The sequence below is a fragment of the Neofelis nebulosa genome, chromosome X (genome assembly GCF_028018385.1).
Source record: "Neofelis nebulosa isolate mNeoNeb1 chromosome X, mNeoNeb1.pri, whole genome shotgun sequence".
NCBI lineage: Eukaryota > Metazoa > Chordata > Mammalia > Carnivora > Felidae > Neofelis > Neofelis nebulosa.
The window spans coordinates 70765860-70793517 of record NC_080800.1 but is presented as its reverse complement, the minus strand read 5'-3'; the positions used below and the strand labels follow the sequence as shown (position 1 = coordinate 70793517).

At 37.6% G+C, this 27658-nt stretch overlaps 1 protein-coding gene across 2 annotated transcripts in view; it reads left to right on the top strand.

The window, feature by feature from the left end:
* Positions 1 to 27658, top strand: part of HDX (highly divergent homeobox) — a 197631-nt gene that overhangs the window by 36563 nt on the left and 133410 nt on the right. For both annotated transcript variants that reach the window (XM_058712599.1, XM_058712600.1), the window contains exons 2-3: positions 2568 to 2714; positions 16429 to 17541. In XM_058712599.1, coding sequence (XP_058568582.1) covers positions 2568 to 2714; positions 16429 to 17541 — 1260 coding nt within the window. The remainder of the gene's footprint in view (positions 1 to 2567; positions 2715 to 16428; positions 17542 to 27658) is intronic.

The window sequence follows — 27658 nt, the reverse complement described above, 5'->3', positions numbered from 1 at the left end:
TATCCATTTCTGTAAGTGGGGTGTTAAAGTCCCCTGCAATGACCACATTCTTATCAATAAGGTTGCTTATGTTTATGAGTAACTGTTTTATATATCTGGGGGCTCCGGTATTTGGCGCATAGACATTTATAATTGTTAGCTCTTCCTGATGGATAGACCCTGTAATTATTATATAATGCCCTTCTTCATCTCTTGTTACAGCCTTTAATTTAAAGTCTAGTTTGTCTGATATAAGTATGGCTACTCCAGCTTTCTTTTGGCTTCCAGTAGCATGATAAATAGTTCTCCATCCCCTCACTCTCAATCTAAAGGTGTCCTCAGATCTAAAATGAGTCTCTTGTAGACAGCAAATAGATGGGTCTTGTTTTTTTATCCATTCTGATACCCTATGTCTTTTGGTTGGCGCATTTAATCCATTTACATTCAGTGTTATTATATAAAGATACGGGTTTAGAGTCATTGTGATGTCTGTATGTTTTATGCTTGTAGTGATGTCTCTGGTACTTTGTCTCACAGGATCCCCCTTAGGATCTCTTGTAGGGCTGGTTTCGTGGTGACAAATTCCTTCAGTTTTTGTTTGTTTGGGAAGACCTTTATCTCTCCTTCTATTCTAAATGACAGACTTGCTGGATAAAGGATTCTCGGCTGCATATTTTTTCTGTTTAGCACACTGAAGATATCGTGCCAAGCCTTTCTGGCCTGCCAAGTTTCAAAGGAGAGATCAGTCAAGAGTCTTATAGGTCTCCCTTTATATGTGAGGGCACGTTTATCCCTTGCTGCTTTCAGAATTTTCTCTTTATCCTTGTATTTTGCCAGTTTCACTATGATATGTCGTGCAGAAGATCGATTCAAGTTACGTCTGAAGGGAGTTCTCTGTGCCTCTTGGATTTCAATGCCTTTTTCCTTCCCCAGTTCAGGGAAGTTCTCAGCTATTATTTCTTCAAGTACCCCTTCAGCACCTTTCCCTCTCTCTTCCTCCTCTGGGATACCAATTATGCGTATATTATTTCTTTTTAGTGTATCACTTAGTTCTCTAATTTTCCCCTCATACTCCTGGATTTTTTTATCTCTCTTTCTTTCAGCTTCCTCTTTCTCCATAACTTTATCTTCTAGTTCACCTATTCTCTCCTCTGCCTCTTCAATCCGAGCCGTCGTGGTTTCCATTTTGTTTTGCATTTCGTTTAAAGCGTTTTTCAGCTCCTCGTGACTGTTCCTTAGTCCCTTGATCTCTGTAGCAAGAGATTCTCTGCTGTCCTGTATACTGTTTTCAAGCCCAGCGATTAATTTTATGACTATTATTCTAAATTCACTTTCTGTTATATTATTTAAATCCTTTTTGGTCAGTTCATTAGCTGTTGGTATTTCCTGGAGATTCTTCTGAGGGGAATTCTTCCGTTTGGTCATTTTGGACAGTCCCTGGAGTGGTGAGGACCCGCAGGGCACTTCCCCCGTGCTGTGGTGTATAACTGGAGTTGGTGGGCGGGGCCGCAGTCCGACCTGATGTCTGCCCCCAGCCCACCGCTGGGACCACAGTCAGACTGGTGTGTGCCTTCTCTTCCCCTCTCCTAGGGGCGGGATTCACTGTGGGGTGGTGTGGCCCATCTGGTCTACTTGCACACTGCCAGGCTTGTGGTGCTGGGGAGCTGGCGTATTAGCTGGGGTGGGTAGGCAAGGTGCACGGGAGCGGGAGGGGCAGGCTTAGCTCGCTTCTCCTTAGGTGATCCACTTCAGGAGGGGCCCTGTGGCAGCGGGAGGGAGTCAGATCCGCTGCCGGAGGTTTGGCTCCGCAGAAGCACAGAGTTGGGTGTTTGCGCGGAGCGAGCAAGTTCCCTGGCAGGAACTGGTTCTCTTTGGGATTTTGGCTGGGGGATGGGCGGGGGAGATGGCGCTGGCGAGCGCCTTTGTTCCCCGCCAAGCTGAGCTCTGCCGTCCGGGGGCTCAGCAGCTCTCCCTCCCTTTGTCCTCCAGCCTTCCCGCTTTCTGAGCAGAGCTGTTAACTTCTGACCTCCCAGACGCTAAGTCGCGCTTGCTGTCGGAACACAGTCCGTCCGGCCCCTCCGCTTTTGCCAGCCCGACTCGGGGGCTCTGCTTGGCCGGCGAGCCGCCCCTCCGCCCCGGCTCCCTCCCGCCAGTCCGTGGAGCGCGCACCGCCTCTCCGCCCTTCCTACCCTCTTCCGTGGGCCTCTCGTCTGCGCTTGGCTCCGGAGACTCCGTTCTGCTAATCCTCTGGCGGTTTTCTGGGTTCTTTAGGCAGGTGTAGGTGGAATCTAAGTGATCAGCAGGACGCGCGGTGAGCCCAGCGTCCTCCTACGCCGCCATCTTCCGGAACTCTCCTTAAAGTTAGTTTTGAGGAACAAATTTAATAAGTGTTTTCATTATATATAATTTTCTGTCATAACCTGTCTCCCTTTAGCACACAAATTATTGCCTATTGCTGGGAATTAGTTCACTTAAATGAATCTTGCAGCTTCAAAGCACTGAAACTTTATCAAAAAAACAAAAGCATACAAATTTTGCGTATACCCAATTTTTATTCCAATTTTCAGAGTATCTTCTTTTATTTTTAGATGAATCTGCGTTCTGTATTTACTGTAGAACAACAAAGGATTTTACAGCGTTATTACGAAAATGGAATGACAAATCAAAGTAAAAATTGCTTTCAGCTCATACTACAGTGTGCACAGGAGACTAAGCTGGACTTCAGTGTAGTCAGGGTAAGTATTGAGGTCTTAACTCTTGAATTTATAGCTTTTTATTGTAAGTGATAATTGCTTCATAGAGTGAAGTCATTAACTTTATAAACAGTTTCATTTTCCTGGTGTAAAAATACTACTTTTTTAAAAAAAATAGAAGTAATCATTTAGTATGTGTTTCTGTAAACACCTTGAGAACACTAAAACTTTTGCATTGTAAACATACCTCTAAAAAATCCCAGTCCTTTGAACTAATGAATACATTTAAGATTACTTGTTTATCCTATGCCCGCTTTAATCCCAGAATTAATCTGGACATAACCCACCAAAATGGTATCAGTAAAACAGGCATCTACCAAGGGACTATTGTGTACCTAGCATATTTTCTTCGTGTACTTGAATTTTTTTCACCAGGCCCTTTTTTCACTGCTGAAAATGTCAGTACTTTAGCTTTATTAACTAGCTGTTAGCCCGTAACAATAACAGTTGTTGTGGTGACGCAGTAGAGAAGGTTTGTCATTAGGCATTTTTAATTTCAGCATTTTTGTCTTTTTAGGAAAACCTGGCCTTTTTAATGAATACCGCCCCCTTTTTTCTAAGTAAAATACATGCATTTTAATGGGTTACCTAATGCGTAAGGAACAAGAAATCTCAGGGAGGAAATTTTCCATTATCACAACCATAGTTGTTCAGTTGTAAAAATCAGAGCCCCATGGATGGAACTGGAGAGTGTTATGCTAAGTGAAATAAGTCATACAGAGAAAGACAGATACCATATGTTTTCACTCTTATGTGGATCCTGAGAAACTTAACGGAAGACCATGGGGGAGGGGAAGGAAAAAAAAAAAAGAGAGGGAGGGAGCCAAACCATAAGAGACTCTTAAAAACTGAGAATAAACTGAGGGTTTGATGGGGGGTGGGAGGGAGGGGAAAGTGGTCGATGGGCATTGAAGAGAGCACCTGTTGGGATGAACACTGGGTGTTGTATGGAAACCAATTTGACAATAAATTTAATATTAAAAAATTATAATAAAATAAATACATACAAAATAAAATAAAATAAAATAAAATAAAATAAAATAAAATAAATCAGAGCCCCTAAACTTCTGTGAATGGCAATGAGAAGGTGATAGAGAGGAGGCAAGGGATAAATCTAACAGAACTAGTCACAGATTCTGTAGGTCCTTTCATATTTGTCTGAATATGCTACAAACACTTAGGAATTCAAAGATACCTTAGGAATTCAAAGATTGGCAACTTTCCATTTCTTGTCATTCATTAAGCTAATTTGGCAAAGAAAAGCACACCTGTTTTTAAGTCCATTTTTCTTTTGGAGGACCCTTCAAAAGACCCTAAAGATAAAAATGTCTTGATAAGCACAATTCTTTGGAAAATCTATTTTTTAACGACTAGAAGATGTATTCACCTTTGAACTCCTAAATTATAGGATGGAAATATCACAGGATAGCTGTTTTTTATCTGATGAGATCAACCATCTTATTCCGATTTCTGTAAGAACTAGAAATAGTCCTATTGGTAGCTCTGAATTCCCTACTTGAATTTACAAGCTTGATTTTCTTTATGATAGAACCCCAGACTATTTAATGGTTTTTTGTACCAGATTTGGTAAAATTGTGTATAAAATGAAAGTATGTTTTTTTGTTAATTTTTAAAAAATATTTATTTTTGAGAGAGAGAGAGAGAGAGACAGAGAATGAGTGGGGGAGGGGCAGAGAAAGAGACCCAGACACAGAATGTGAAACAGGCTCTGGGGTCTGAGCTGTCAGCAGAGAGCACAAAACAGGGCTGGAACTCAGGAACTATGAGATCATGACCTAGACAGAAGTCTGACGCTTAACTGAGCCACCGAGGCACCCTGAGAGAAAGTATGTTTTATGGTCAAGGTTGTCCTTTTAGTAAATTCAAATCTTTATTTCCCTTTAGTAAACCTCAGAGAAAAATGTTTAATTGCCTTAGAAAGGATAAATGGGTAATATTTCAGATTGATGAGATTGCATTTTATAAGTATAAACTCATTTTTTTTTCTTGGAGTAACTTTTTCCTTTTTTCCTTCTATTTTATCATTACTTTAAAGTGAAAAGCCTTCTCAAACAGCTGCTTTGTGGACTATGTTACCTTTCATATTTCCAATTTGTTATTGCAATCTTCCTCTAATAACTTATTTGATTGTACTTGTATATTGAGAGTGCTGAAATACAAAGATTTATATTTATGCTCCAAATGGTATGGAATCTAAAACAATGAGAATGAGAGAAGTATATTCCTAGATTGTAAGCTTACAAGTAAAATATTGTTTAAGTTTTAAGTAATTGTGTAAAACAGATTCTTTTTGTCTAGAAGAGTGTAAATTGTACAGAAATTCAGTCTTCCTAATCTAAATTCCAACACAATTTTGGTTGCTTTTTCCCATCTGAGGAGAAAGGAGTTGTTTATAGACTCATCATTCCATGACCTCCCCTGCCTTCAATATCTTACTCCAATATTCTACTTGAAAGAGACTTTTCTTTATTATTTTTAATATAGTATTTGTTGTGTTTTCCTCAAAAAACCCCTCAAATCCCATGGTACTAAGAACCTGATCCCAATGTAAAATGAACTTAAAAGGTTAAGTCCATGCAAAAATGAATAGTAGGGTAATGGAACAGGGAAACCAAAGAAGGAGGTATGTAGAAAAAAACAAACAAACAAACAAACAAAAAAACCCGTTTGGAGACCGTGAATTTCAAAGAGAGAACTGAAAGAGAATTTTATGGACACCAAGAATTGGTGACCTAATGTCTTTTTCTTTCTTTCTTTCTTTCTTTCTTTCTTTCTTTCTTTCTTTCTTTCTTTCTTTCACCTTCCTTCCTTCCTTCCTTTCTTTCATTCTTTTGTTCTTTCTGTAGTATTGTTTTGTTAGTTTTCCCAAATTCTCATCATATCAGTTTTGTTTGATCCATTATTTTCTCTTTCTCCAATGAGTCATTTTGAATGAGAATAATTTATAGCTTATAAGCATTGGTAACTTTTGTATCCTGTAACTGAATAACTTTAAGTAAAATTTAATTCAGTTATTGGGAATGCTCAGGCAATAATTTTCAGAATTTTAAAAATATTTCTTAAGTATACACTTTCCTACTTTAACTTCAATGGAAAATATTGAAAATATGAAACCTTACTTTTTGACCCAGAGTTTCATTATGGAAATGAATTATTGTACTGTGGTATAAAATAATACTGCTCACTACACGGTAAGCTATATGGGGTGATTTTCTTCTTCACTAAAGTACCCCAAAGCATTTAATTATTTCTCACATTAATTCTGTTATGTTCTTTCTTATTTTTGGTGAGCAAAATTTCATGGGCTTCTTAGTTTTGGTGGCATCAAGTTGCCTCTAATTGCAATCTCTATACCAATGTTCTGCCCACTTTTTTTTTTATTTCTAATTTTCTATAGATTAGAATACTAGATTTGGTGAAATCATGTATAAAATAGGAGAAAGTGTGTTTTAAGGGCAAGGGTTGTCCTTTTAGTAAGGTACATGTATCTTGTGATATCTATGTTGGCTGTGTTCTTGACAAGTGAGTTTGTTAGCTAGCTAATCTTCATATGCACATGATATTCTACTACATTTTACTTTTTCGAGGGGTTCATAATATAAATATCTAATAAACTCTATACGCAACTGTATATGGTATATGTACATATTTCTATGTATAATATATATAATGAACAGTAAAACTATTAAAATAAGCCATAAATTTGCAATACACTAAGATCATTCTTAAACTTCCTGTATTAAGGTATTTATAGTAATGAGAACATTTATTTGTTTTCTTAGAAATATTGCCCAGAGCTGCCTTCCAGATGTAATAGTTCTTGAATTCAAATTTTACCAATTCACTATGCTTTCCCACTGAAAGACTTAAAATGTAATTCTTATAAATTTTTGTAAAAATTATGAACAAATGCATAATTCTCATATGCACACTTTTCATACTTAAAAAGCCACACAGTAACTTATTTTTAACATTTGTAAAATTCACCTTTTTGAACCATACACTGAAATTATATTTATCCTAAAATATTTCTATTTAAATATTTCTTTTGAGTATATACTTTAAATCCCTTCATTTTTCTACTCTAAATCCTTTTCATTCTCCTTTGATATTTATATTTATTTGTCATTCTGCTTGTAGTTTACACCTCTGCTATTCAGTAAAAGTAAATCATAGTGAGTTTAAAAATCCGACAGCCTCTGGGGCGCCTGGGTGGCGCAGTCGGTTAAGCGTCCGACTTTAGCCAGGTCACGATCTCGCGGTCCGTGAGTTCGAGCCCCGAGTCAGGCTCTGGGCTGATGGCTCGGAGCCTGGAACCTGTTTCCGATTCTGTGTCTCCCTCTCTCTCTGCCCCTCCCCTGTTCATGCTCTGTCTCTCTCTGTCCCAAAAATAAATAAAAAACGTTGAAAAAAAAATTAAAAAAAAAATCCGACAGCCTCATGTGAAGCAAAGTAGAGCACCTACATCTCTGGAATATTTTCCTTGTTAGAAAAATACTAATTATAAAAGTAAAATGGCCAAGAAAGATGAAAATTTCAGGAGTTTCTTGCCATAGTGGAAGGAGAATGTGCTTTGAGGTCAAGTGAAATTTATTTTGAATCCTTCCCCTGCCACTTGCTGACAGGATATCCTTCTATAAGCTACCTAATATTTCTGAACATCAGTGTTTTTATTTATACAACTAGGAAAATAATCAAAGAAGCCAATATATATATGTAAACACATAGTGAGGATCCAATACATGTTAGCTTTTATTTATGGTATTCTAGGGGTGCCTGGGTGGTTCAGTTGGTTAAGCGCCCGACTCTTGGTTTCTTTTTTTTTAAATTTTTTTTTTCAACGTTTTTTATTTATTTTTGGGACAGAGAGAGACAGAGCATGAACGGGGGAGGGGCAGAGAGAGAGGGAGGCACAGAAGCGGAAACAGGCTCCAGGCTCTGAGCCATCAGCCCAGAGCCTGACGCGGGGCTCGAACTCACGGACCGCGAGATCGTGACCTGGCTGAAGTCGGACGCTTAACCGACTGCGCCACCCAGGCGCCCCCTTTTTTTTTTTTTTTTTTTAAATTTTTTTTTTTTTTTTCCGACTCTTGGTTTCAACTTCGGTCATGCTCTCACTGTTCGTGAGTTCAAGCCCCATGTCAGGCTTGGCACTGACAGTATGGAGCCTGTTTGGGATTTATCTCTCCCTCTCTCTCTGCTCCCACCCCTGGCTTGCTGTTTCTCAAAAAATAAAGAAAAAAATTTAAAAAAGTTATTTATAGTATTATAGAAACTTTAATGTAGATTGTATAAACATTAAGAACTGAGTAATTTTTGTGGTCTTCAAAAACAAATCACCTAAAAGTTAACCAAGTATACCCTGCACCATGTTTGTGCAAGGCTAGTTGATTTAATGTTTTCACTTACTTATTTTTTCTTTAATTCATAATAGATTAATGTGTTTTGGTAGTTTATTGTATGGTATGTATTTTGAAATAATTATAAAGTTTGCTGATCACATTAGGGAATGTAATATTTCTTATTACATATTTCTTATTGCATAATCATAATTCAGTATAATACTAGATTGTTACAACAAATCACTTATATAAAAGTGCATATTTTGTAATCAAATACTAAATGCCAACCTCTTGTATTATTTTTATTAATGATATTTTTTTCATTTATAAAAATAATATACACTCACTATGTAAAATTTGGTATGTGGGGCGCCTGAGTGGCTCTGTCGGTTGAGCGTCCGACTATGGCTCAGGTCATGATCTCGTGGTTGGTGGGTTCGAGCCCCGCATCAGGCTCTGTGCTGACAGCTCAGAGCCTGAAGCCTGCTTCGGATTCTGTGTCTCCCTCTCTCTATACCCCCCCCCCCCGCTCATGCTCTGTCTCTGTCTCAAAAATAAATAAACATTTAAAAAAATGTTATTTGGTATATAAAGTATAAAGAGGGAAATAACTACCATGAATTAATGACAAAGTGGGAAAAATATTTGCAACTTGTGACAAAGTGTTGCTGTCTCTAGTAGAAAATTGCTTTTATTTTTATTTTATTTATTTATTTATTAATATAATTTATTGTCAGATTGGTTTCCATACAACACCCAGTGCTCATCCCAACATCCCTCCTTCCTGCCCATCACCCATTTTCCCCTCTCCTCCACCCCCATCTACCCTTAGTTTGTTCTCAGTCCTTAAGAGTCTCTTATGGCTTGCATCCCTCCCTCTCTGTAACTTTTTTTCCCCCTTCCCCAACCCCATGGTCTTCTGTTAAGTTTCTCAAGATCCACATATGAGTGAAAACATATGGTATCTGTCTTTCTCTGCCTGGCTTATTTCACTCAGCATAACACCCTCCAGTTCCATCCATGTTGCTGCAAATGGCCAGATTTCATTCTTTCTCATTGCCAAGCAGTATTCCATTGTATCAATTTAAAAAGACAAATATCCCAATATAAAAATGAGTAAAGTTAATAGGAAGTGATTTTATTAATTAATACAGTAACCATAGAAATTCAAATGAAAATAGCAATTCTATACCTTATATTAACTCCTAGGCTAGTAAAGACTACAAAAAGATAATGTAAAATGTTGGTGAGGTTGTGGGGAAACCGGAAGTCTTGGACAGTACTTTGAAAATATCAAAAAATCAAACACTTTCCCTTCTAGGATAGCATTGTAATGGACCAATAGCACAAAGATGCATATACAATGACATGTAATTCATTATGATTTATTTATTTATTTTTTGTTTTATTTTCTAAAATAGTATACTTTATTTCAGACTTCAAAACAAGGGAAAGATGAAATCTTTCTAGAAAACTTTTCTAGAAAATGAAGAGAAAAAAACAGAAGATAGAGACTTACTACTCTAGGCTGTAATCAGACTTTATTTTCAGCAATATTTAAACCCTATTTTCCCCAAAACTTTAATCTCAAAAGCAAGACAGCAAAGAAGAAGATGGATAACCAGCCAGTAAAAGTGTTTCTTATTTATTAGATATACCCTCAGCTGGTGCTAGAAAAAAATTATGGTAGTCTGTGCCCATGAGAAATAAACAATCCAGTTGTGGGTACAAGCCAAGCAATCAGGAAACAATTATATCCTGCCTTATATTCTCTTAAGTACTAAATTGTGTACAGCCTATTCTTTTTTTTTTAATATATGAAATTTACTGTCAAATTGGTTTCCATACAACACCCAGTGCTCATCCCAAAAGGTGCCCTCCTCAATACCCATCACCCACCCTCCCCTCCCTCCCACCCCTCATCAACCCTCAGTTTGTTCTCACTTTTTAACAGTCTCTTACGCTTTGGCTCTCTCCCACTCTAACCTTTTTTTTTTTTTCCTTCCCCTCCCCCATGGGTTTCTGTTACGTTTCTCAGGATCCACATAAGAGTGAAACCATATGGTATCTGTCTTTCTCTGTATGGCTTATTTCACTTAGCATCACACTCTCCAGTTCCATCCACGTTGCTACAAAAGGCCATATTTCATTTTTTCTCATTGCCACGTAGTATTCCATTGTGTATATAAACCACAATTTCTTTATCCATTTATCAGTTGATGGACATTTAGGCTCTTTCCATAATTTGGCTATTTTTGAGAGTGCTGCTATAAACATTGGGGTACAAGTGCCCCTATGCATCAGTACTCCTGTATCCCTTGGATAAATTCCTAGCAGTGCTATTGCTGGGTCATAGGGTAGGTCTATTTTTAATTTTCTGAGGAACCTCCACACTGCTTTCCAGAGCGGCTGCACCAATTTGCATTCCCACCAACAGTGCAAGAGGGTTCCCGTGTCTCCACATCCTCTCCAGCATCTATAGTCTCCTGATTTCTTCATTTTGGCCACTCTGACTGGCGTGAGGTGGTATCTGAGTGTGGTTTTGATTTGTATTTCCCTGATAAGGAGCGACGTTGAACATCTTTTCATGTGCCTGTTGGCCATCCGGATGTCTTCTTTAGAGAAGTGTCTATTCATGTTTTCTGCCCATTTCTTCACTGGGTTATTTGTTTTTTGGGTGTGGAGTTTGATGAGCTCTTTATAGATTTTGGATACTAGCCCTTTGTCCGATATGTCATTTGCAAATATCTTTTCCCATTCCGTTGGTTGCCTTTTAGTTTTGTTGGTTGTTTCCTTTGCTGTGCAGAAGCTTTTTATCTTCATAAGGTCCCAGTAATTCACTTTTGCTTTTAATTCCCTTGCCTTTGGGGATGTGCCGAGCAAAAGATTGCGACGGCTGAGGTCAGAGAGGTCTTTTCCTGCTTTCTCCTCTAAGGTTTTGATGGTTTCCTGTCTCACATTCAGGTCCTTTATCCATTTTGAGTTTATTTTTGTGAATGGTGTGGGAAAGTGGTCTAGTTTCAACCTTCTGCATGTTGCTGTCCAGTTCTCCCAGCACCATTTGTTAAAGAGACTGTCTTTTTTCCATTGGATGTTCTTTCCTGCTTTGTCAAAGATGAGTTGGCCATACGTTTGTGGGTCTAGTTCTGGGGTTTCTATTCTATTCCATTGGTCTATGTGTCTGTTTTTGTGCCAATACCATGCTGTCTTGATGATTACAGCTTTGTAGTAGAGGCTAAAGTCTGGGATTGTGACGCCTCCTGCTTTGGTCTTCTTCTTCAAAATTACTTTGGCTATTCGGGCCTTTTGTGGTTCCATATGAATTTTAGGATTGCTTGTTCTAGTTTCGAGAAGAATGCTGGTGCAATTTTGATTGGGATTGCATTGAATGTGTAGATAGCTTTGGGTAGTATTGACATTTTGACAATATTTATTCTTCCAATCCATGAGCAGGGAATGTCTTTCCATTTCTTTATATCTTCTTCAATTTCCTTCATAAGCTTTCTATAGTTTTCAGCATACAGATCTTTGACATCTTTGGTTAGACTTATTCCTAGGTATTTTATGCTTCTTGGTGCAATTGTGAATGGGATCAGTTTCTTTATTTGTCTTTCTGTTGCTTCATTGTTAGTGTATAAGAATGCAACTGATTTCTGTACATTGATTTTGTATCCTGCAACTTTGCTGAATTCATGGATCAGTTCTAGCAGACTTTTGGTGGAGTCTATCGGATTTTCCATGTATAATATCATGTCATCTGCAAAAAGCGAAAGCTTGACTTCATCTTTGCCAATTTGGATGCCTTTGATTTCCTTTTGTTGTCTGATTGCTGATGCTAGAACTTCCAGCACTATGTTAAACAACAGCGGTGAGAGTGGGCATCCCTGTCGTGTTCCTGATCTCAGGGGAAAAGCTCTCAGTTTTTCCCCGTTGAGGATGATGTTAGCTGTGGGCTTTTCATAAATGGCTTTTATGATCTTTAAATATGTTCCTTCTATCCCGACTTTCTCAAGGGTTTTTATTAAGAAAGGGTGCTGGATTTTGTCAAAGGCATTTTCTGCATTGATTGACAGGATCATATGGTTCTTATCTTTTTTTTTGTTAATGTGATGAATCACGTTGATTGATATGCGAATGTTGAACCAGCCCTGCATCCCAGGAATGAATCCCACTTGATCATGTTGAATAATTCTTTTTATATGCCATTGAACTCGATTTGCTAGTATCTTATTGAGAATTTTTGCATCCATATTCATCAGGGATATTGGCCTGTAGTTCTCTTTTTTTACTGGGTCTCTGTCTGGTTTAGGAATCAAAGTAATACTGGCTTCATAGAATGAGTCTGGAAGTTTTCCTTCCCTTTCTATTTCTTGGAATAGCTTGAGAAGGATCGGTATTATGTCTGCTTTAAATGTCTGGTAGAATTCCCCTGGGAAGCCATCTGGTCCTGGACTCTTATTTTTTGGGAGATTTTTGACAACGAATTTAATTTCTTCGCTGGTTATGGGTCTGTTCAAGCTTTCTATTTCCTCCTGATTGAGTTTTGGAAGAGTGTGGGTGTTTAGGAATTTGTCCATTTCTTCCAGTTTGTCCAATTTGTTGGCATATAATTTTTCATAGTATTCCCTGATAATTGTTTGTATCTCTGAGGGATTGGTTGTAATCATTCCATTTTCATTCATGATTTTATCTATTTGGGTCATCTCCCTTTTCTTTTTGAGAAGCCTGGCTAGAGGTTTGTCAATTTTGTTTATTTTTTCAAAAAACCAACTCTTGGTTTCGTTGATCTGCTCTACAGTTTTTTTAGATTCTATAGTGTTTATTTCTGCTCTGATCTTTATGATTTCTCTTCTTCTGCTGGGTTTAGGCTGCCTTTGCTGTTCTGCTTCTATTTTCTTTAGGTGTGCTATTAGATTTTGTATTTGGGATTTTTCCTGTTTCTTGAGATAGGCCTGGATTGCAATGTATTTTCCTCTCAGGACTGCCTTCGCTGCGTCCCAAACCGTTTGGATTGTTGTATTTTCATTTTCGTTTGTTTCCACATCTTTTTTAATTTCCTCTCTAATTGCCTGGTTGAGCCACTCATTCGTTAGTAGGCTGTTCTTTAACCTCCATGCTTTTGGAGGTTTTCCAGACTTTTTCCTGTGGTTGATTTCAAGCTTCATACCATTGTGGTCTGAAAGTATGCATGGTATAATTTCAATTCTTGTATACTTATAAGGGTTGTTTTGTGACCCAGTATATGATCTATCTTGGAGAATGTTCCATGTGCACTCGAGAAGAAAGTATATTCTGTTGCTTTGGGATGCAGAGTTCTAAATATATCTGTCAAGTCCATCTGATCCAATGTATCATTCAGGGACCTTGTTTCTTTATTGACCGTGTGTCTAGATGATCTATCCATTTCTGTAAGTGGGGTGTTAAAGTCCCCTGCAATGACCACATTCTTATCAATAAGGTTGCTTATGTTTATGAGTAATTGTTTTATATATTTGGGGGCTCCGGTGTTTGGCGCATAGACATTTATAATTGTTAGCTCTTCCTGATGGATAGACCCTGTAATTATTATATAATGCCTTTCTTCATCTGTTGTTACAGCCTTTAATTTAAAGTCTAGTTTGTCTGATATAAGTATGGCTACTGCAGCTTTCTTTTGGCTTCCAGTAGCATGATAAATAGTTCTCCATCCCCTCACTCTGAATCTAAAGGTGTCCTCAGATCTAAAATGAGTCTCTTGTAGACAGCAAATAGATAGGTCTTGTTTTTTTATCCATTCTGATACCCTATGTCTTTTGGTTGGCGCATTTAATCCATTTACATTCAGCGTTATTATATAAAGATACTGGTTTAGAGTCATTGTGATGTCTGTATGTTTTATGCTTGTAGTGATGTCTCTGGTACTTTGTTTCACAGGATCCCCCTTAGGATCTCGTGTAGGGCTGGTTTAGTGGTGACGAATTCCTTCAGTTTTTGTTTGTTTAGGAAACCTTTATCTCTCTTTCTATTCTAAATGACAGACTTGCTGGATAAAGGATTCTTGGCTGCATATTTTTTCTGTTCAGCACACTGAAGATATCGTGCCAATCCTTTCTGGCCTGCCAAGTTTCAAAAGAGAGATCAGTAAGGAGTCTTATAGGTCTTCCTTTATATGTGAGGGCACGTTTATCCCTCGCTGCTTTCAGAATTTTCTCTTTATCCTTGTATTTTGCCAGTTTCACTATGATATGTCGTGCAGAAGATCGATTCAAGTTACGTCTGAAGGGAGTTCTCTGTGCCTCTTGGATTTCAATGCCTTTTTCCTTCCCCAGTTCAGGGAAGTTCTCAACTATAATTTCTTCAAGTACCCCTTCAGCACCTTTCCCTCTCTCTTCCTCCTCTGGGATACCAATTATGCGTATATTATTTCTTTTTAGTGTATCACTTAGTTCTCTAATTTTTCCCTCATATTCCTGTATTTTTTTATCTCTCTTTTTCTCAGCTTCCTCTTTTTCCATAACTTTATCTTCTAGTTCACCTATTCTCTCCTCTGCCTCTTCAATCCGAGCCGTCGTGGTTTCCATTTTGTTTTGCATTTCGTTTAAAGCGCTTTTCAGCTCCTCGTGACTGTTTCTTCGTCCCTTGATCTCTGTGGCAAGAGATTCTCTGCTGTCCTGTATACTGTTTTCAAGCCCAGCGATTAATTTTATGACTATTATTCTAAATTCACTTTCTGTTATATTATTTAAATCCTTTTTGATCAGTTCATTAGCTGTTGTTATTTCCTGGAGATTCTTCTGAGGGGAATTCTTCCGTTTGGTCATTTTGGATAGTCCCTGGAGTGGTGAGGGCCTGCAGGGCTCTTCCCCTGTGCTGTGGTGTATAACTGGAGTTGGTGGGTGGGGCCGCAGTCAGACCTGATGTCTGCCCCCAGCCCACCGCTGGGGCCACAGTCAGACTGGTGGGTGCCTTCTCTTCCCCTCTCCTAGGGGCGGGATTCACTGTCGGGTGGCGTGGCCCGTCTGGGCTTCTTGCATACTGCCAGTCTTGTGGTGCTGGGGATCTGGCGTATTAGCTGGGGTGGGTAGGCAAGTTGCATGGGGGCAGGAGGGGCAGGCTTAGCTTGCTTCTCCTTAGGTGATCCACTTCAGGAGGGGCCCTGTGGCAGCGGGAGGGAGTCAGATCTGCTGCCGGAGGTTTGGCTCCGCAGAAGCACAGAGTTGGGTGTTTGCGTGGAGCGAGCAAGTTCCCTGGCACGAACTGGTTCTCTTTGGGATTTTGGCTGGGGGATGGGCGGGGAAGATGGCGCTGGCGAGCGCCTTTGTTCCCTGCCAAGCTGAGCTCTGCCGTCCAGGGGCTCAGCAGCTCTCCCTCCCTTTGTCCTCCAGCCTTCCCGCTTTCTGAGCAGAGCCGTTAACTTATGACTTCCCAGACGCTAATTCGCGCTTGCTGTCGGAACACAGTCTGTCCGGCCCCTCTGCTTTTGCCAGCCAGACTCGGGGGCTCTGCTTGGCCGGCGAGCCGCCCCTCCGCCCCGGCTCCCTCCCGCCAGTCCGTGGAGCGCGCACCGCCTCTCCGCCCTTCCTACCCTCTTCCGTGGGCCTCTCGTCTGCCCTTGGCTCTGGAGACTCTGTTCTGCTAATCCTCTGTCGGTTTTCTGGGTTCTTTAGGCAGGTGTAGGTGGAATCTAAGTGATCAGCAGGACGCGTGGTGAGCCCAGCGTCCTCCTATGCCGCCATCTTGTAGTTTCATTATGATTTATAATAGTGAATATTTCTAAAAATAACCTAGTAATATCTAGCAATATTAAATTAACCAAGTTGCGATATAGTCATAGAACGTTGTTAAACATGAAGATTACAAGTATGTATTTGTTTAATAATATTATGAGCATTTTCCAATGTCATTAAATACCCTATCTTTAGTATCCTTCCAATGTCTCACTATTATAAATAAATATATGATGGACATAATTCCATATAACTTTGTATATGATTGTTTTAGGATAAATTCCCAGAAATGGATTTACTACAAAAGGGATGTAAACATTTTTAGGGTTCTTGCTACAGGTTAATTGAATGGGTTTTGAGGAGAGAAGCAATAATACAATTCTATTATCAAAGTTCTTAGATAGTTATTGAGTGCAAGTTCTTGAACATGTCTGACCATATACTTTATTTATTTTTTTTACTTTTTTGACCTTATACTTCAATTACTTTTTCTTTTATTGTATATTTTTGTTTGAAAAAATTATAGGCTTTAGTTCTATGACAATGAGAACACAATTTATCACATTGAAAGTTTTTTTTCTTTTTTTGTTAAAAACATTTCTATAATATCATTTTTTATCCTTACAGACGTGGGTTGGCAATAAGAGAAGAAAAATGAGTAGTAAGAATTCTGAATCAGGAGCAACAACAGGAACTCTTCCCAGTACCTCTTTGACAGCTCCAGACATTACAGTCAGAAACGTAGTTAACATCACTCCACCATCAAGCCAACAGTCTTCTTGGACATCTGCCAATAATGATGATATTGTAACTGGTGCATACAGTCCAGCAAGTTCATCAAGTAGGCAAGGGACAACCAAACATTCAGACACACAAATTACAGAAGCACATAAAATTCCTATTCAGAAAACTGCCAATAAAAATGATACTGAGTTTCAGTTGCACATTCCTGTTCAAAGACAAGTAGCACACTGTAAAAATGCTTCTCTGCTCTTAGGTGAAAAAACAATTATCTTGTCAAGACAGACAAGTGTGCTAAATGCTGGAAATTCAGTATACAGTCACACAAAGAAAAACTATGGAAGCTCTTCAATGCAGGCCTCTGAGATGATGGTACCTCAAAAGCCATCTATGTGCCACCGACCTTGCAAAATTGAACCAGTTGGAATTCAGAGGTCATATAAGCCTGAACACATGAGTCTAGCATCACAAAACTTATGTGGGCAAAAGCCACCTATTAGAGACCCTTACTGTAGAACGCAAAACTTGGAAATCCGTGAAGTATTTTCATTGGCTGTTAGTGATTACCCCCAGAGAATTCTGGGAGGAAATGCCTCACAGAAGCCTAGTTCAGCAGAAGGAACTTGTTTGTCCATTGCAATGGAGACTGGAGATGCTGATGATGAGTATGCCAAAGAAGAAGAGTTGGCATTGATGGGAGCACAGATACCAAGCTACTCAAGATTTTATGAAAGTGGCAGATCCCTTGGAGCAGAGAACCAAAGTACAGTGCTTCCTGGACCAGGAAGAAATATGCCAAATTCACAAATGGTGAATATTAGAGACTTGGCAGACAATGTACTCTATCAAAGCAGAGACTACCATTTGACACCACGGACCTCATTGCATTCAGTAGCTACTACGATGTACAGTAATACAAATCCATCACGGAGTAATTTTTCTTCACATTTCGCATCATCAAACCAATTGAAGTTATCACAAAACCAAAACAATTACCAGGTAATGTATACATTCATTTTATAAAATTTTTAAAAAGCTTTGTTTGGTGTAAAAAGCTGTGTTTGATATCCAGTTAAACATGAAACCTGGGTCACTTAACTCATACTGTGTTTTTTTGTTTGTTTCTTTGTTTTATTTTTTTTTTAATGTTCATTTAATTTTGAGAGACAGGGACAGAGCAAGAGTGGGGGAGTAGCAGAGAAAGGGAGAAACAGAATCCAAATCAGGCTCCAGGTTCTGAACTGTCAGCGCATAGCCCAATGTGGGGCTCGAAAACACAAACTGCAAGATCATGACCTGAGCAAGTCCGCCGCTTAACTGACTGAGCCACCCAGGTGCCCCATCACTTAACTCACACTTTGAAGTAATTTGAGATTTTTTGCTTCAAATTGGTAGTTTGAGGTCAACTATTTGCTGAATGTTATGCCGTCTTTGTCATGTTTAAATTGCTTAGTTTTTTTCCCATGGAATATAATCATGGAAGCTTTCTCCTGACATTTAAAATGATTTTGTTCAGGAATTATTAGTCTTATGGGAAGCATGGCATTTCCCATTACTAAAATAAGACTAAATTGACTAAGTTCATCCACTTGAACATAGATTATTCCTGTGATGGTTTTTACTTGCAGTTTTGGAAGCTGTCAATAGATGAGTGGTGCTTTCCATGCATAACTGGCAAAGCAAGTCAATCATTTCCCCAAGAGATGATGGATGAGAAGTCATAGTATGCAGTAACTCAGCCAACTACTTTTTCTAAAAGTAAATACTTTATTAAAACATCAAGTGGAATATTGATCAAGTTTTAAAAATGTTTATAGAGAAGAGACATTCAGATTTAAATGTAAAGCAACTTCAAACCTGTGTGAAAAATAGGTGTTATTTCTACACTGCTTCACATATTCAGTTGTTTAGATATGCTTCAAATAATCTCAAAAGAGAGGTGAAAGCCCACCTCAGAACATCTCTTAAGACCAAGATTTCTCTGAAAAACATGTTTCTGTGAATTTGAATAGCAGGACATGGATGTTTGCTATTTTTCCTTGCTAATAGCTAGACACTTTGATTTTTTTCAACCACAGTATTTAAGTATAATCTGGACTTAAGGTGCATCTGGGTGGCTCAGTTGGTTAAGCCTCTGATTTCAGCTCAGGTCATGATCTAGAAGTTTGTGGGTTTGGCCCTACCTTGGGCTTTCTGCTGTCAGCACAGAGCCTGCTTTGGATCCTCTGTCTCCCTCTCTCTCTGCCCCTCTCCCATTTGTGTTCTTTCTTTCTCTTTCTGGCAAAAATAAATAATACAAAAAAATTTAAAAATCTGGACTTAACGTGCTTCCAGGCTATTCTCAACCAATATAAGGAACCAAATTCTCTTAACTCCCTTCATCTTATAGCTCCCTGCTTCAAAATGAAAAGCAGTAACAGAGTATAGGAAGACTCTCTCTGGCACCTAGCCCTAACAGAAGAGGACTCTGTCATCATCATTAGTATTCTTTTACTGTTGAGAATCTACACATTTTTCTGTGTTGTTCTTTCCTAAAACATGCTTAAAGTAACAATGAATCATACTATTAAGATCCTCACACAAACCAGTTTTAATTTACCTTCTCTTTTGTACTTCTTTACCCCATTAGTGTTGTTCTTAATAATAGCCATAACAATAACATTTACCGTCTGTTGAGCATATTCCACATACCAGGCATCATCAGTCACCTTATATACCTGATCTCATTGAATCTTCTGGACATATAGGCCACTCTGAACATATAGGTAATTTATATATATTTTGGTAACTTGCCCAGGATCACACAGCTAGTATGTACATGACAGAACCAGGATCCCAAGTAAGAAATATATCACGTGGTTATTTTTTTTTCTGTTTTACCACACAGCCTAATGATTTCAACTGTGTAGAGTATTTGGAAGCGTGAAAGTGCAGTTTAATTTTTATTTTTTCATAAGCCAACAACTTCCTTAAAAATAAGTTAACCTATGTTTTACCTTAAAATTTTTTAATGTTTATTTATTTTTGAGAGAGAGAGAAAGAGAGAGTGTGAGTGGGGGAGGGTCAGAGAAAGAAGGAGACACAGAATCTGAAGCAGGCGCCAGGCTCCAAGCTGTCAGCACAGAGCCTGATGCGAGGCTCAAACTCACAGACCACAAGATCATGACACAGTTAAGTTGGACACTTAACTGACTGAGCCACCCAGGTGCCCCATATGTTTTACGTTTTTACAATCTACATTTTTTTTCTTGACAGAACACTTAAAATTAAATTTGTTTTATATAAAAGAACCTCTTAAAAGGAAAAAGCTTAGCAACTTTTTGGAATAGTAATCTCTTTAAAGAAAGGCAGTCTGACAACAATGAAGAGCATCGGCTTAGAGCCTGATAGGCCTGGATTCAAATCTAGGTTCTGCCACTTTCTACTTGGGAGGCCTCAGGCAAGTGGCATAACTTCTCTGTTTAACAGTTTCCTCATTTATATAATGTGGTTAGTAACATCTGTTTCACAGGAAAGCTGTGACGTGATTATGTCACAATCAGTGCAAAGCTACTTTTACATTCCCTGGCACATAAACTGTCTTATACATATGACATTGTAGTTGGAAAATTATTGAAACTCTGGTAGCCCAGGTCTCCTTTATATTCAAATAAAATATTTCAAAAGCCCACGATCATCACAGGGTAGTTGAAGAATTAATACCTGTAGTGCTGACTGAAAGAAGACTGAAGATTATCCATCAACTTTACCATAATGTGTGTACACTTATTAATATTATACCACACTTCCTCCAACTTGACCTTAGATTGTATGGGAAAGAGTGTTTGCAGAGAACCTTGGGGCATTGTTTTGCCCCTCCTTTCTTTTAATTAGTTGAGATTTGGGGAAATCAAAGCAGCCTGAAGAAGTGTAGTCCATGAAAATGTCTTAGTCCATTTGGGCTTCTATAACAAACATACGATTGGGAGGACTAAACAACAAACATTTATTTCTCACAGTTTTGGTGGCTAGGAAGCCCAAGATCAAGGTGCTGACAAAGGGCTGGTATCTGGTAAAGGGCTGCTTTCTAATTGATAAATGAGTGTCTTCTCACTGTGTCCACATATGGCAGAAGGGGCAAAGGAGCTCTCTAGGTTCTCTATTATAAGGACATTAATCCCATTTCTGAAGGCTCCATTCTCATGACCTAATCACCTCTCAAAAGCCCATCCTCCAAACACCATCACACTGGTGATTAGGTTTCAACATATTAATTCAACTATGACACACGCATTCAGTCCATGGTAGTTATTCTTTAAAATTTAGAAGAAGTTCTATTACCAAGATATATTACTGTTAGGTGAGGACTTAGAAAAATAGAATCTATGGCCATATTGGCAACTTCCTAGCTGTGAAACTATAAGCAAGCAATTCTCATTAGTTTCTGACTTTAGGACTGTATAACAAAGATATCTGCCTCTTCCTGTTACACCAGGTATCTTCAACCTGAGGTCTTCCTGCAAGAAGGTCTAGTTCCAAGCTATCTAGGTGAATGAGAGCAAATTGAGGGAATCCTAGAGGATGCTGAAAAGTTGAAATCAGATCTGTTTTGGAACCTTTTGGGAATGCCATATTAAGATTTGAAGTGGTAGTAAGGAAACTGTCAGAGGGTGCCTATATCAGGATACTATAGTTTAGTTCCTTTTTTTTTCTTTAGAGGACAATTTATTTCATTTTATGTAAACCTTATTTTTTGATAGTTTCAAGTTTTTATTTAATTTTATTTTTTAAATTTACATCCAAATTAGTTAGCATACAGTACATCATTAGGGAAATACAAATAAAAACCACAATGAGATACCACCTTACTCCTGTCAGAATGGCTAACATTAACAACTCAGGCAACAACAGATGTTGGCGAGGATGCGGAGAAAGAGGATCTCTTTTGCACTGCTGGTGGGAATGCAAGCTGGTGCATCCACTCTGGAAAACAGTATGGAGGGTCCTCAAAAAATTAAAAATGTAACTACCCTATGACCCAGCAATTGCACTACTTGGTATGTATCCATGGGATACAGGTATGCTGTTTTGAAGGGACACATGCACCCCAATGTTTATAGCAGCACTATTGATGATAGTCATTTTTTTAATTTAACTTTCAGTTAGTTAACATACAGTATAATATTAGTTTCAGCTGTAGAACTTACTTATTGATCATTTATATACAACACCCAATAACCACCACTACACGTGCCCTCCTCAATACCCACTGGCAACTTAACCCATTCCCCCACCAACCTCCACTGCAGCAACCCTAAGTTTATTCTCTATGGTTAAGAAACTATTTTATGGTTTCCTTCACTCCTTTTTCCCCCATGTTGATTTGTTTTTTTTCTTAAATTCCACATGAGTGAAATCATATGCTATTATTTGTCTTTCACTGACTAACTTATTTCCCTTAGCATAATACTCTCTAGCTCCATCCATGTCATTGCAAATGGCAATATTTCATTCTTTTTTATAGTTGAGGAATATTCCCTTGTATGTATATACCACACCTTCTTTATCCATTCATCAGCCAATGGACATTTGGGCTTTATCCATAATTTGGCTACTGTTGATAATGCTGCTATAAATAATGGGGTAAATGTACCCATTCAAATCCATATTTTTGTATCCTTTGGGTAAATATCTGATAGTGCAATTGCTGGATATTAGAGTAATTCTATTTTTAACTTTTTGAGGAACTCCCATACTGCTTTCCAGACTTCCTGCATCAGTTTGCATGGCCACCAGCAGTGTAAGAGGGTTCCCCTTTCTCCACATCCTTGCCAACACCTGTTGTTTCCTAAGTTGTTAATTTTAGCCATTCTGACAAGTGTGAGAAGGTATCTCCTTGTAGTTTTGCTTTCTATTTCTCTGATGATGAGTGATCATGTGTCTGTTGGCCATATGGATGACTTCTTTGAAAAAAAAAGTCTATTCATGTCTTCTGTCCATTGTTGACTGGATTAAATGTTTTTGGTTTTTCATTTTTATATATTCTTTATATATTTTGATTACTAACCCTTTATCAGATGTGTCGTTTGCTAATATCTTCTCCAATTCTGTAGGTTGCCTTTTAATTTTGCTGATTGTTTCCTTAGCTGTGCAGAAGCTTCTTGTCTCAATAGTTCATGTTTGCTTTTGTTTCCCTTGACTCAGGAGATGTATCTAGTAAGAGGTTGCTATTGCTGATGGGAAAGAAGTTACTGCCTGTGTTCTCCTCTAGGATTTTGATGGTTTCCTGTCTCACATTTAGGTCTTTCATCTATTTTGAATTTATTATTGTGTACAGTGTAAGAAAGTGGTCCAGTTTCATTCTTTTGCATGTTGCTGTCAAGTTTTCCCAACACCATTTGTTGAAGAAAATGTCTTTTTTTCATTGGATATTCTTTCCTGCTTTGTTGAATATTAATTGACCATTTAGCAGTGGGTTCATTTCGGGTTTTCTATTCTGTTCTATTGATCTAGATGTTTGTTTTTGTGTCATTACCATAGTGTCTTGATTACTACAGCTTTGTAATATAAATTGATCCTGGCATTGTCATGATTTTAGCTTTGCTTTTCTTTTTCAAGTTTACTTTAGCTATTTGAAATCTTTTGTAGTTCCATACAAATTTTAGGATTGTTTGTTATAGCTCTGTGAAAAATGCTAGTGTTATTTTGATAGGGATTATATTATGTGTGTAGATTGCTTTGGGTAGTGTAGACATTTTCATAGCATTTGTTCTTCCAATCCATGAGCATGGAATCCTTTTCCATTTCTTTGTGTCATCTTCAATTTCTTTCTGGATTGTTTTATACTTTCCAGAGTACAGATGTTTTAACTATTGAGGTAGGCTTATTCCTAGGTATCTTTTGTTTTGGGTGCAGTTGTAAATAGGATCAATTCCTGAGTTTGTATTTCTGCTGCTTCATTATTGATATATAGAAATGCAACAGATTTCTATATGTTGATTTTGTATCCTATGACATGACTGAATTCATGTATCATTTCTAGCAAATTTTTGGTGGAGTCTTTTACATTTTCTATATAGAGTATCATGTCATATCCAAGTAGTTAAGTTTGACTTCCTCCTTTCCAATTGGATGCCTTTTATTTCTTGTTGTCTGGTTGTTGTGGCTAGGACTTCCAGTATTATGTTACATAACAGTTGTGCAAGTGGGCATCCCTGTCTTGTTCCTGACTTTAGAGGAAAAGCTCTCAGTTTCTCCCCCATTGAGGATGATATTATCTGTGTGTTTGTGGTATATGACATTTATTACATTATGTTCTCTCTAAGCCTACTTTCTTGAGATTTTTTATCATAAACGGATACTATATTTTGTCAAATGCTTCTTCTGCATCTATTGAGATGATCATATGCTGCTTATACTTTCTGTTCTTTATGTCATGTATCCTGTTGATTGATTTGTGAATATTGAGCCACCCTTTCAGCGGAGCAATAAGTCCCACTAGATTGTGGTTTATTATTTTTTAAATGGATTGTTCTATTTGGTTTGCTAGTATTTTATTGAGAATTTTTGCATACATGTTGATCAGGGATATTGGCCTGTTCTTCTCTTTTTTAGTGGAGTCTTTATATATTTTTGTTATCAAGGTAATGCTGGCCTCATAGAATGAATTTGGAATTTTTCCTTCAATTCCTAGGCATTTTTTGGAATAATTTGAGAAGAATAGTTAAGTCTTCTTTAGATGTTTGGTAGAGTTCGCCTGTGATAGCTATTTGGCCCTGTACTTTTGTTTGTTTGGACATTTGGAGTTACTGATTCAATTTCTTTGCTGGTTATCAGTCTATTAAAATTTTCTACTTCTTTCTGTTTCAGTTTTTGTAGTTCATATGTTTCTAGGAATTTATCCATTTCTTCCATGTTTTGCAATATGTTTGCATATAGGTTTTCATAATACTCTCTTATAATTGTTTACATTTCTGTGGTGTTGGTTATTTCTCCTTTCTCATTAGTGAATTTATTTTTTTTTAGTCTTTTCTCATTTCCTTTTGATAAGTCTGGCTAGAGGTTTATCAATTTTATTAACTTTTTGAAAGAACCAGCACCTGGTTTTATTGATCTATTCTTTTGTTTGTTTGTTTCTGTAAAATTTATTTCTGCTCTAATCATTATTATTTCCCTCTTTTTCCATCTGTAGACATTGTTTGCTATACTTTTTCTAGCTCTTCTAGGTGTAAGATTAGGTTGTTTATTTGAGATTTTTCTTGCTTCTTGAGGTAGGCCTGTATTGCTATATACTTCCCACTGAAGACCACTTTTGCTTTATCCCAAAGGTTTTTGACCTTTGTGTTTTCATTTTCATCTGTTTACACTGTTAGTGCGAACACAAACTGGTGCAGCCACTCTGGAGAACAGTATGGAGGTTCCTAAAAAAGTTTAACATAGAACTACCCTATCATCCAGGTATTGTACTTCTACCCAATTCAGTGATACATGCAACCCAGTGTTTATAGCAGCATTATCAACCATAACCAAATTATGGAAAGAGCCCAAATGTCCATTGTGTGATGAATGGATAAAGAAGTGATATGTATATATACAGTGAAATATTAGTTAGCCTTAAATAAAGAATGAAATTTTTCCATTTTTACCTACTTGGATGGAACTAGAGAGTATTATGCTGAGCGAAATAAATCAGTCAGAGAAAGACAAATACCATGTGATTTCACTGGTATGTGGAATTTAAGAAACAAGACAAACAATAATAGGGGGGGGAAGGAGAGACCAAACCTAGAAACAGACTCTTAACTATAGAGAGCAAACTGATGATTACCAGATGGGAGATGGGTGGGGACTGGGTTAAATAGGTGATGGGGATTAAGGAGGGCACTTGTGATGAGCCCTGGGTGTTTATGTAAGTGTTGAAGCACTAAGTTGTACACTTGAAACTAATATTATACTGTGTGTTAACTAACTGGATTTTTAATAAAAACTTAAAAATATAAAGTCCACAACTATTAATGTGTTTATGTTTATTTTGTCTTTTAGTTCTTTTAGTTTTTACTTTACATATTTAGGTCTTCTGATGTTGGATACATAAACATTTAGAATTGTTATATTGTCTTGATGGATTTGACCCCCTTATCATTGTATAATGTCCTTCTTTGTCTCTTTTTCACCTGTTTAGATTAGTTTAATTTGTCTGATATAAGTATAGAGTTTTCTGCTTTGTTTTACAATGTGCTTGAAATATTTTTCTGTGTCTTCATATACAGTCTTTGCATGTCTTTAAGCCTAAAGCAAGTGTCTTGTAGGCAGCATATTATTGGCTCATGTTTTTTTTTCCATCCATTCAGGTAATCTGTTTCTTTTACATTTACTTCTCCCATCAAGTTTTAGGTTATAGATGCTGTAGTTTACATGATTTTTATATTGTGTAACCAATCACAAGTTTTGGCACTTATAGTTATTTTTTACTTTGTTCTTTTAACTTTTAAAGTATAGGTGTAAGCAAATTATGCACCACCATTTCCATATTACAGAGTCTAACTTTATTTATATTTACTATATATAGTATTTTGTTGTTTTACTACCATATATTTACAATTACCTGTGAGTTTTATTCTACCTTTATATGTTTGTATGGTATTAGCATATTTTTAATATTATTAGTAGAACTCCCTTTAACATTTCTTGTAAGGCAGGTCTAGTAGTGGTGAACTCCCTCAGCTTTTGTTTATTCAAGAAAATATTTCTGAAGGACAGCTTTGCTAGGTATAGATTCTTGGTTGACAGGTTTTTTTTGTTAATATTTTGAATATATAATTCCATTATCTTCTGGCCTGAAAAGTTTCTTTTGAGATATCTGCTTATAGTCTTATAGTGGTTCCCTTGTATGTAACTTCTTTCTTCTTTCTTGCTGCTTTCAAAACCTTTCTTTGTCTGACTTTTGACAGTTTAGTTATAACGTATCTTTGTATAACCCTACTCAGGTTCAAACTATTTTGGGTCCTTTTGGCCTCATGGATATGTCATGTTAATTTTACTCCCCAGGTATGGGGCGTTTTCAGCCATTTTTGCTTCAAATATACTTTCTATACTATTCTCTTTCTGGCATTCTCATAACGTGGATATTGTTTTTTAATTGTGTCCCATAAATTCCATGGACTTTCTTCCCTCCTTTTTATTCTTTTTGATCCTGTGACTATGTAATTTCAAATGGTCTATCTTCTAGGTCTCTTCTTTTTTCTGCATGATTGGGTCTGCTTTTGAAGCTCTCCATTGAATTGTTCAATTTAGTCATTGTCTTTTTCAGATCTATGCTTTCTAGTGTTTTTCTTTGTTTTTCCAATGGTTTCTATTTCTTTGTTGAACTTCTCTTTTTGTTCATGCATTACTTCCCAAATTTCATTTATTTTGTGTGTATTCTTGTAGTTTACTTCACTAGTTCACTTTAAAGGGATTGTTCTAAATTCTTTTTATGAATGTTCATAGATCTCCATTTATTTAGGGCCAGTTTTTGAAATTTTATTATGTTTTCTTTGGTGGTGTCATGTTTAATGATTTTTCATGATCCTTGATTGTTTATTTGGTGCTTGTGCATTTGAGTAAGCAGTCTCCTCTTCCAGACTTTATAGGTTCTCTTTGGCAGAGACAGTTCTTCACCAGTCAGCTCACTTTGGGTTTCTGAATATGCCTGTTGGCAATGTCCTTGAGAATGTGGAGCTTGCTATCAGGATCTATTTTGGGGCAAGGTTATTGTGGGCTCTGAGTTCGCTGGGCTTCCCCTGGCTGAGAACAGTTGAATAGGACTGCTGGCTTGATTCTGTGTACAAGCAAGGCTGTAGGTTGTATTCTACAGTTGCCTGGGTTCCCTGGACAGGCTGTGTAGATGGTTAAGTCTGGGTACTATATTCAGTAATAGATGATACTTTGAAATGGTTCAGTATAACAGAATAGACCCCAGAGTCTTCATGTCTCCTTGTTTGTAGATTTAAATCAGGCAAGAGCGGGTACTGAATTCCCTAGCCAGATAAGGTTACCAGTTTTACTTTTGCATGGAAAGCCATGGGCTTCTGCTCTCTAGTTGCCACTTCAAGCAAGGTTGTTGGATGAACTGTTCAGCTTTCAATGTGCTCATTAG